The sequence below is a fragment of the Biomphalaria glabrata genome, chromosome 2, assembly GCF_947242115.1.
Source record: "Biomphalaria glabrata chromosome 2, xgBioGlab47.1, whole genome shotgun sequence".
Classification (NCBI taxonomy): domain Eukaryota; kingdom Metazoa; phylum Mollusca; class Gastropoda; family Planorbidae; genus Biomphalaria; species Biomphalaria glabrata.
The window spans coordinates 44290717-44302978 of record NC_074712.1 but is presented as its reverse complement, the minus strand read 5'-3'; the positions used below and the strand labels follow the sequence as shown (position 1 = coordinate 44302978).

General features: G+C 35.9%; 1 protein-coding gene across 10 annotated transcripts in view; it reads right to left on the bottom strand.

Moving 5' to 3' along the window:
- Positions 1–1578: 1578 nt before the first annotated feature.
- LOC106055105 (RYamide receptor-like) overlaps positions 1579–12262 on the bottom strand; it is a 217814-nt gene continuing 207130 nt past the window's right edge. For all 10 annotated transcript variants that reach the window (XM_056020752.1, XM_056020750.1, XM_056020755.1 and 7 more), the window contains one exon: positions 1579–4027. In XM_056020752.1, the coding sequence (XP_055876727.1) occupies positions 3437–4027 (591 nt within the window). In that variant the 3' untranslated portion in view covers positions 1579–3436. The remainder of the gene's footprint in view (positions 4028–12262) is intronic.

Below are 12262 nucleotides of genomic sequence, written 5' to 3'. Positions count from 1 at the left end.
AGGGGTTGTGCGACTCGATATAAGAATTTAATTTATAGCACATATAAAGTATATTAGTGACATATTTTTTTTTTGAACTTATAATTTTATAAATTTGTAATTTCTTAACTATAATTCAAAAAAAAAAAAAGTATTGGTTTGTCCGATGGGCGATTGCATGTATCGCCCCTCCTACCTAGTACAACCCTTTTTCATTTTATGTTTACTAATGATAAAATTGGAGATTAGAGTGTGTGTGCGACATAATATACAATGGGTTTACATATCAATACGTTGCTTATCTTATATAGATATTCAACTAATTTTGTTCACAAACTATGATTTCCCCATAAAAGTAGGACCGCCCCCCCCCACCCCACACTCAAGGGGTTTAGGTGGGAATGGCAGTAGATGTATTCGCCCCCCCTCCCCCCTTCACCCAATCGAAAAACAGGGGAACGACAGGCAGGTAAACATTTTTAACTGAAAGAGATTTATTTAAATGTCTTATTTTCCCCACAACGCTCTGAATGTTACAGGTTTGAATCGTATTCTACAGAAAAGACAATGTCCATTCACCAGGTGAACACTCTGCTGGGGGTAAAGATATAAACTGCTAGCTAGTTCAAATTCTGTAAACAAAAAATTTTTTGTGATTTTTTGTTTATTTCAAATAATTGGAAGTCTTTGATAACACCTAATGTAGTAGGAAGGTAGGGACAGTCACATTTAACTCTAGTTTTACATTTATTTCTTAGTAAAAAAATAAGATCTTGTATTTATTCATACGCATCTTTAGTAAGACCTAACATCTGTTTGAAAATAATACGTCGAAATAGGATTTTACTACAAATTATTGTAATCGCAATAATGTGAATATGCTCAATATCGGCTTTATCGTTTGTGGTATTTCGTGTAAGATACACAGTTGAGTTGTGTACTATAGATCTAACATATCGGTTATCTTTTCAATGGTAGCAGTTTGAATGACACAAGCTCTCACAAAATACACACTCTATTAAACACAGCTGAACAACTTACACACTCTATTAAACACAGCTGAACAACTTACACACTCTATTAAACACAGCTGAACAACTTACACACTCTATTAAACACAGCTGAACAACTTACACACTCTATTAAACACAGCTGAACAACTTACACACTCTATTAAACACAGCTGAACAACTTACACACTCTATTAAACACAGCTGAACAACTTACACACTCTATTAAACACAGCTGAACAACTTACACACTCTATTAAACACAGCTGAACAACTTACACACTCTATTAAACACAGCTGAACAACTTACACACTCCATTAAACACAGCTGAACAACTTACACACTCTATTAAACACAGCTGAACAACTTACACACTCTATTAAACACAGCTGAACAACTTACACACTCTATTAAACACAGCTGAACAACTTACACACTCCATTAAACACAGCTGAACAACTTACACACTCTATTAAACACAGCTGAACAACTTACACACTCTATTAAACACAGCTGAACAACTTACACACTCTATTAAACACAGCTGAACAACATACACACTCTATTAAACACAGGCTGACCAAAACGTTTTTGAAAACTTCCACAAGAATGTTTATTTTGTCCTTACAAACTTGTTGTATATTCTGGAGTGACATGATAATGTGAGGATAATGTTTAATACAAAGACAAAGAGATCATTAAAAACATCAATTGGCCATTCAGTAATATCAACTCATAGAAAGACACCAACATAAAAAGTTCAGTTTTTATCTCCCCTTTCAGCAAGAAGACGCACTTGAAATAGCTCAGGCTGCAATGACCGAGTTCTCCGCTATACATGGTTCCTCTGTCTGAGCATGGGTTATGTACATCAACAGGACATAAATCGCAAACTTACCACATGACGTAAATTTATGTAAGTATTTCAGGCCTAAACATCTTTGTGAAATAAAAAAAAACGAAATGAGTCTTAGATCACACAGAAAGTTGAAATCATGACAATGTATATCATCTTGCTGGAGACAAGAACTATTACCCATTCCAGTCGTCAACAAAATGGAAAGTTGCAAAATGAAAAATCTGAGCGATAATTTGTAATACATTTTCTCTGATTGCACTGAGATACGTCAACTACACTTAACAATTGACGCTGTTAGGAAAGAAATGTGTTAATGACTTTGGGGGCAGTTGCTCTGAGTAAAATACTTGGTATCAAAGAATACTTCATGGAACGTTTTACTTAGTGGCGACGTGAAAAAAGCATCAAGACATAGATATAACCGTTGCAGAGGAATGCAGAGACTTGAGGAAATAGAAAAGCTATACATTGGGCTAATAGAATGGCCAGGCCTTTTGGAACATGTCCCAGAATAGTATAGGATGGCCCTTGAAAATCCACTAATCCAGGTCCTGACTGTGAACTGGGGGAAGCTGGGGGGGGGTATCTCCCACCAACAATATTGTCACGAAAGAACGAGTAAGTGACCAGCTGGTCTTTAGCTTCATTGACATATCCACAAGCTTGACAAGATGGGCAAGTTATTAGGCACAAATCAGAATATAGGAAGTGGGCTACTTAGACCACTTTCCATAGACCACTTTCTATAGACCACTTTCCACAGACCACTTTCTATAGACCACTTTCCACAGACTAGTTTCCATAGACCACTTTCCATAGACCACTTTCCACAGACTAGTTTCCATAGACCACTTTCTATAGACCACTTTCCATAGACCACTTTCTATAGACCACTTTCCACAGACCACTTTCTATAGACCACTTTCCACAGACTAGTTTCCATAGACCACTTTCCATAGACTACTTTGAACTCATACTAAACATAAATATATTTTTGTTCGCAGAATCATGAGTAGTCGCCCCTCGTCACCACCCTTTCTCACTAAGCTCTTGAGAGGGAGTTAATAGTCTCAGTAAAGATCTTTCCATGACTGCTGACATGCGAATGTTAAGTACAAGAAATATACACATTATAATCACCAAAACGTAAAGTAGACATTTGGAACAAAGGTAAGTCAACAAGTGTCTAGTAATTACAATTCGCCTGTGGTGTGGAATAAATTGTGTACCAACAGTCTATGATTTGTGTTGATGACGTTCCATTTTGCTTCATCTAGGACAAAAAAGTGACGCCTGCATTGTGAGGCATCATTTATTGTCAGCATTTGAGCACCAAGAGAGTTTCTTTCGGTAGACTTGAGCCTTGAGCCAATAGAAAGGCCTTTCAGTTCTTTAATCCAGCTTCTTTAGAACGCTTTTCATTGAACTATAAGTTATTTTCGTTTAACAGAAACATATCTGTTTGATTCCACTAAGGGCTAGTAGTTAAGTGTGGCTCCAGAAGCCATGACGACTGTCGCTTAAGATTGGCACTGATTTCAGGACAACATGTGTTGCCAAGGTGAAGGGCATGCTGACAAGCTAGCCTTAAGTACGGCAGCACTTATCGTCAAAGTCCTCTTTGTTGTTGCACGCCGGCTTTCCGCTGTAGTAGCTGAGTCCATTTTCTGTCACCTCGGAGATCTTACTGAGCTTCGGAGAGAACTCCGCCTGCCTGTCTGCGATCTTCATGTGCTCCGACAGCATCAGGGAGTCGCACTTGCGGGTGTCGTCCAGAAACACCCCCGTGCATTCCATCATCTGCGTGTTGCTGGCGAACCTGCTTAGCGACAGGTTGTTTCCGGACCCGTTACCGTACTTGGTAAAATACCTCCTGCCGTTCAGTGAGGTCAAGGACGTGTTCCGGCCGCGGTTGTGCAGACAGCAAAAGCACAGGAACGCGCGAAAGCGCTTGAATATTGAGACGTAGCCCTCGCGAAACTTGGGGTTCATCCACCAGTAAATGAAAGGATTGTAAACGCAGTTGCTCATGGCCAGGAAGTGGGCGCTGATCCAGAGAACTCTGGTGTACGACAGGTCCCACAACTCTTCGTGGACATCCGTTGCTATGGTGATTAGGTGCAGGGGTAGCCAGCAGAACCCGTAGATGCCAACAACAGTAATCATCATTTTTATCACCTGAAACAAAACATATAAATAAATGATATCATCTCATAAACTAACAAATTGATGATTATCAATATAATTCTATGCCATTTAATAGTTTTTACTAAATGTTGAAATTAAATTAATTAACAGAAAAAAAATCGACCACAAATCGATTAAATAGCGACATGATTGCTAATGTGTATAGGCAAGTAAGGTTATGAAACTAGGTATAACGTTTCTCTACTTTGAGTTGATTTGAACGGTTGGTTTTTGTTAAGCTCTGTGTTGTTTGTCTGTGTGTTTTTTTTTAATGTATACTTTGTTTTGTTTTATTTGATGCTTAAATTTTGTTTTTCATCCCCCATTTGACACAATCGTCATTCCAAAAGTAACGTGACAACAGTCCACAGTTTGAGAAACGCTCGTTTAAAACAAAGGCAAAGGATCGATAGATCAAAGAAGTATTTCATACAGAAATAAAATCGCATTTGTACACCGACGGATGATTTAACCACAGGATATGTACATCCAATCTTAGGGTTGATATTACGTAATAACAATAGCTCACTCCCAACTATTACTAATATCTTAACCTTTTTTCTCAAAGGCCCCCACTTGGCTTTTAAACTTCATGATAAAGTAGCAAGCCAAACCATTCACGACCTTGGTGAACCTTTCACGACCTTGGTGAACCTTTCACGACCTTGGTGAACCTTTCCCCAGCAGTAGTTTTACTTTGTCCAACCATTAGCTCAAGTGCAAAGCTTTTTGTTGGCTGGTGTTTGAGAAACATTTCTGGTCGTGAGAGCAGACAGGACTCACAGCGTCCATGACCTTTCTACTAGAGAGAGAGAGACACATTCGGTTATTACAAAAAGCAGTAGCACATGAAATGTAGTGGTGATTGGTACCTCGCTTCACGCGGGGGGAGATGCAAGCGAGACATTCTTAAACATACATCTTCTCAAGCGACTTCAACTCTTGCTTGTTGAACTTCTTAGAAAAGATACATATAACTATTTGGACATCCGTATTGAACTGTCAACCATATAGATCTGTATTTAAAAATAACATCTAAATGAGTCAAAAATTAAATAGCCGCTAGATTTATTCTACATTCCACATCACGTGAATATAAACTTTAATCAGTTCAATAATTAATGAAGTGATCTTTCTGGAATTATAATGTGTTGTCACGCAGCACTATGTGCGAAATTTAAGCGATACGTGATAATGAGCCGTTATCAAAATTAATGATTCAATGTTGCGTTTCTTGAAACATTACGTAAGTGTCATTTAAGAAATAGGAATTGAAAAAACAAAACAAAACAATAGAAATGATAGAATGTATTAGTGCACAATTCAACAACATATAAATGAATGGAGAAGATGAGGCAGAGAACAAAATTGGATGCGAATTAGCATCACAGAATGGACTGTAAGAGATTCTAGTCAAACGAGATGGTCGACCTGTGCGGTGACCCAACGTCCTAGACTAAGGCATAGATGAAGGTGAATTACCGAATGACAACCTGTACATTAAATACACACTGAATTCATCTTAATACAAAGTAATGGAAAAAACAAACAACGAAACTAACCAAAAATGTGATAAATCTTCATTTTTTATCATCTTTCTCTCTCTTTCCATCTCTCTCTATCCTTTTTCTTTCGTTCCACTATTTAGCTATTGGATGATTTCAGTAGAAAGTCACAGAGTCCAGATGTTTTCAAAAGATAAAATGTATACAAATCACTTAAGTAGACTATTTGCTAATGGGAAATAAGCTTAATTATAATATAATCCTATATAGGCTCTAAAATGTCATGCGTCACTCCTCCATTACTTGGATTGTGCATGGCTGAATGTCAAAGTTTCATTCAAACAACTCTTCAAAAAGCAGCAAAAGAAGAAATTATCTTATAAATCACTCCACACCCCACTCTGTTTTTTTTTGTCTTACTCTTTGTCTCTCTGTCTCTCTGTCTCTTTCTATACTTTATCTTGTCGGTCTCTGTCTCCCTTCATGTATTTCTCTCTGTCTCTCAGTCTCCTGCTCTTTATTTTATTGCTCTCCCTCCCTTGACTCTCAGCCCTGCTAAGGATTGTTTGTTTCCAAGCAATTATTGCATTTGTTTTCAGTGTTTCCTCCCTTGGATCCATCTCTTGGAGGCTCTGAATGAGATAAAACTGTTGGACAGATTGGACAAAGTCACACGGTCGAGTCTTCTAACACTTTAGTTAGTAGCAACAAGTACACATCACATTTCTTTGTTTCTTATCTAGACACTCAAATGGAAACTCTTTGTATCTCTCTCTCTTTCTCGGTATTTCTCTAATAATAGCGTTCTCTGTTTATATCACATCTTTATTTATGTATTTTTTTTAAACAACATTCTCTCTTTCTCTTTCTCCTCATTATTTTCTCTCTCTCTCCATTTTGATCTGATAAACAGAAAAACATTAAAAAATACATTTAAAAGAAAAAACACAATACCTCCTTTATACAACTTTAATTATAATAACATATTTAAACAAGATTACAAAAAGAGAGGCGGACACCATCGGAGTCGGATCCCTGTTGGATCCGCCTATTCGCAAGGAAAATTCAAGAAGTGATTTTATTTTGATGGTAAAAAGTAATGATGTTTTAAAGATTTATTTGCCGTTGTAAAAAAAAGTTGTTTTTTTTTTCTGTTTAACATGTTTCGAATGTTTCTTCTAAGTTAAAATTAATTAACTTCTCGCTGGACGAGGATGGCAGCGAGCAGGGTATGAACCCGGCACCCTCGAGATAATCAGTTCGGCACGCTAACCACACGACCAGGCGTGGCTCTTAACTTAATAACAAACTGGTTACAAACAAATAGCCTATTATTGATAAAGAGATACATTACACATTACGGCATGACATCTACCGGATATGTACAATATGTCAGACGATCGATTTTAGATAATCTTTCAGAATTGATTTGTAATTGAGAAAAATAAAGAAGAACAGATATATCGTACTTGTACTTCCATGTCTCAGCACAGTTATCAACAGAGCTATTGGCATTTTCATTTAAATGGAACTAGAATAAGGATGTAGATCTACCTAATCTAGACTTCTGATTCAGCATTCTTAAGATCTATATCTTCTAGATCTAGAATATAAATTTGAAATAATTTAGATATAACTTAGATTACATTTATGCAAAAAAAGCCTAGATAATCTATCAATAGACTGAATGCAACATTAAATTTAAAAATAGTAGTTTAGTTAATATAGCATTGCAATATTGATCTGGACGTTTGGAAATCAAAATCTACACTTTAAGTCTAGGAATTGTAATTCTATATCTTGATCTAGTCTAAACTAGACCTAGAAATTCCAGATCTAGAATCTACAACGATTTTAATTAGAATATAAATTCCAGATCTAGTTTAAAAAATCTAAATATACTGTAAAAAAATCTAGATCTAGTTTAAAAATCTAGATTAGATCTAAATCTAGCTATTATGCCTTTTTTTAAATACGAGTCAGATAACGAAGCTTAATAAACATTATTATACCAAGTTGTTTAAGCATTTCATTTGAAGATTTTAATCCATATCACGTAAAAGAAAAAAAAATTACTACACCACAAGGCCTAGTTAGACTAAAAAATGTCTTCATCAATACGAGCCAGTTATCGAGGGTTCATAGATATTGGTGCACCGAGTGAGTTCTTTTAGTATTTTATTTAAAGAATTTATTTCTTATGACGTCAAAGGGAAAAAAATCCAGTACGTCATACGGCATACTTAGACTAAAACATGTCTTCATCAATAAGAGCCAGTTATCGAGGGTTCATAGATATTGGTGCACCGAGTAAGTTCTTTCAGCATTTCAATTAAAGAATTCATTCCATATGACGTCAAAGGAAAAAAATCCAATACGTCACACGGTCTAGTTAGACTAAAAAATGTCTTCATCAATACGAGCCAGTTATCGAAGGTTCGTAGATATTGGTGCATCGAATGAGTTCTTTTAGCATTACATTTAAAGAATTCATTCACATCACAATGGGCTAGTAACAAAAAAAAAATGTTTTCATTATCACGAGAGATTTAACGACGGTTTGCAAACATCAACACAATGAGTTCTAATAGTATTTATTTAAAGATATTATATACATGTATATATATATATATATATATATATATATATAATATAATATATATATATATATATATATATATATATATATATATATATATATATGTGTTAGGATCAAAGCCTCATTTCTTTGCTTTTTGTCTGTCAGTTTGTCTGTCCGTCATGTTAATATCGAAAAAAAAAAAAACAACTAAAAGCTACTGAAAATTTGATTAACCTTTAATTTTCCTTCCAAAAACATCGCAATAGTTTTAAGTATCTATAATAGATTGTTCCGGATATTTGTATATACAGTGAGAGAAAAATAGAATTCTAGATAAATCTAATACCGTTAATTATATATTTGGAATTGTCTCGTATGAAAATTAGATGTACCATAGCCCTGTGGAGAGATTCTCATACCATACTTTGGTTTTAGGAAGTTGTTTTCCTTAAAAATCAGGAACATAATATTAACGATAATTAGATTTTAAAACGTTTAGCTAGAAAATTAAATGTAATGTACGACAGAAGTGTGATTTTACATAAATAGAGTTAGAATGTTTTTCATAAAAATCCAGAACAACCGATATTCGTAAATGAGAAAAGGATTTTTGTTCTATATATTTAAATATCTCTTTCTTTCTCTGTTATTTATATATTTCTCTCCTTTTTCTATCTGCCACTTTCTCATTTTCTATCTTCTAGTTCGTCCAATATTCTCTGAAGCACAAACAAAACATGCACAAGTCTAGAAGACAACATGATCCCCTAACTCCTAGTCATCCTATTCCTGTGTATGTCCAACTGTACTTCAATGATCCTGTATGGTGTCTGGGATGCGTCACAACTGACAAAGGAAACGTCAGAGAAATGACTACATCTGTTTTGTAAACAACTTCACCAGACATTCTGGAGACGTGGTAGTTTTCTAATCACTGCTAGGTTGTTGTTTCTCTCAAGACCATTTTCTTTTTTGAATTTTGGAAGACAATATTTGTCTGCGATTTTCTAAACTTGAAACTTGAAAACAGGCAATAGAAGACTTTCTTTTCTTTTAAAATAACTACTTTACTGAGTTTCCATTGCAGGATCTTCTATTTATCCTAATAGACTGTATAAATGTTAAAACATAAAGCTTTATTCAGGAGACCTAACCCTAATAGACTGTATAAATGTTAAAACATAAAGCTTTATTCAGGAGACTGAGATTTGTAGTATTACTGATATATGTTCATGAAGAAAAAACTGTTTCCATTATATAACACAGGATACTGTATGGCAAACTCTGAACCCGATACAGTCAATGATGAAATCGGAATTTCAATAGCGCTTTAAGTCTTCAAGATCTTACCGTGACAGGTACAAAAGAAAACGGAAGGACCTACGCACGGACAGACAAACTGTACTAAAAAAGGATCTTCGCTAGAGATCACGGTAATGAGAATAATAATTTTTTAAATTTGCACGTCTCTGTAAACAACAAAAGTATTCTCTGTGTGCTTTTAGAAACAGTTCAAAGGTCAAACTTTGACTTCGTTGGTGATTAGGAACTTTTCCAAGCATAACCTTTAAAGTAGTTAAAGGAATGAGTTTGTCAGGGGAGGGGGTGATGTATTTAATCTAGATTTCTTCATCAATCTTATTTAAAAGATTTGCTTTTAACAAAAATTAACTCCAACAGTTCAATTATTGTTTTATCAGTTCTAAGAGCCCTCTGCTAGTAAATCTCAGCAAACTTTCAGGGAAATACAAGCGATAAATTCTTACTTGGTCTAAGTCACTTTTGCCAGGGCAAGTACTGATTTACAAATAGACACAGCACACATTACTTTCTTAAGATGGATAGACTCCCCAAAGCTTGTCCAATTGTTATCAGAATCCAGTCACTAACAAACCGAAGTATTAAAGGTAAACACAGAGTCATGTGATCAGTCCCACTCGATGGGGGGCGAGCTGGTACAGTATAAGCAACAAGGTCACGTGCCAGGGTAAGTGAACCAATGCAATAACAGCATGCACCTGTGGTAATAGTCAATCACATTCTCGTGTGTGTGTGTGTGTGTGTAGCGTCTATAAAGGGAGGATTGTGTCTGTCACTAACTGTGTGTATGAATATATATATTAACACGTTTATTATTAAAAATTATATAATTATTAACTTGCATTTCAATGTTTGAATGCGATTTTTAATAAACACATATATTAAATATACGTGGAGAAAACGTCTTGTGGACCTTGATAGCCTGTTATAAAGTTATCGTTTATAGATAGAAATATTTTCATAATTTATGATTCTTTTGATGAGAATATACACAAACAATGTTATGATACAAGAGGATTCGAACAAAACCTTTTAGTTTGCGCAAACAAACCATTTTCTTGCCCACTCTCATTTTGTTTCCTCTGAGACGTCTTTAAATTTCTGACTGACATTTCGATCTAGAGCGTGTAGACGTTTATTGGTCTATATGAGTGTTTCTCTGACAAGCAATGTCTTCTCTGACCAGTAGTCTCTTCTCTAGCCAGTAATGTCTACCCTGTTCTACTAAGTTCATTCAGAACACAGTGCACACACACACACACACATACATCTAGCAGGGTCACAGAGGTCAAGTTGCACATCTAACTCAAGTAAATTCCGATAGTCCACACACTGGCACAAATAGTGACCCTTGTCCTTAAGTAAATTCCAGAGTACCCAAATGAAGTGAAGTGACTTATATTCTCAAGTAAAGTCCAGTGGGCCGTACAGACGTAGAGTGACTGACCTATATATTCTCAAGTAAAAGTCCATGTGAAAGCGAGGCCGATGTTTCACAGTTCTACACCTCCCACTCCTAGTCGTCTAAAAATAAATCCCAGTCTTTCTTTCAGACAACTGCGATCCTCAGCAGACAAGAAGATTAGTTTCTTAGCAATAACAAGCTCGTCGTGTGGGTTTGGACCAAAAAAATGTGATAAACATTGTGGAACTTCCAATTAGTTTGTACCAGCTCAGTACTTTAGTCAGACTAATTGACACAAGTCTACGGCTTTACAACCAGAGCTAAGAACTTGAGATTAAACTTTTGGGTGACCGCTTCAATGAGTTTGTCGTACCCAAACTGGATATCTGGGAAATCAGGCAAGGTCCAGGTGGGTCGGCAGCCAATAGACCGGTGATGCCGCCACCGAATGAGCGTTTTGAATGACAAAAAGGACCCTATTAAAAGTATATATTTAGTTGTAAAAGGAATCTTCAGAATGTTGTGATTGGCCATCGCCTAACAAATACATTTTAAAGTATTTACAAGATAAAACTTGCCTTACAAATTTTGCGTAATAATGTAATGGCCTACCTACATGTAGAAATTCAAATCTTGAAGCTCAGAGTATGGCATTGCAAGATGCAAAATTTAGCATTATTGTTTTTTTAAATGAATGAATTACATTCTGCAATTCTATAGAGATCTTTTCGCCTTTCACGAGAGAGCTCAGTTTTTATACATTTTCAAACTTTATTTTTGTGTACGGGTACGAACGGAGGCTCATAATAAGACACTCAAAAAATATCTCAGATTGCATGGCAATTTTGACCTTTGGTGAATCTCTGTACCCAAACTAGAGATTCTATTTGAACGTATGTCTCCATGTTTATAAAAAGAAGGTTTCACTCTACATGCTTAGTCACAGAGGGATACATTTAGGGGCCATTGCCTCCCGTCCTCTTTTATTTTCATCTTCAGTTAGATATGTATACATGTCACTTCCTTGATTCGAACCACCCCCCGGTCTGCCAATCACGAGTCCAACTAATTAGAGTTATTTACATCGGTCACTGTAGAGACTACTTACAGTCTCTCCCCCCTTTCCCCTCCCAATTCTTCCGCTGGTCCAACATTTGGACAAATCACACCAACTATCCCAGTTATTGCACATTTGTTTGACCGAAGCAAGGAAGGAGGAAGGAAGAAGTCCACCGTCCATCTAACTGTCAGATATTTTAAGTTATTGTTCTCCCTAGATCTACACCACAACGATCAGCCAGTAAGTAGCGAAGAATTTCGTACAGGTCATTAAAACCAGACAAATTTGAATATTTGTATATTTCACTTGAATAAGACTTATTATACTTTCAAGAAATGTTAAACGTTTATAAACA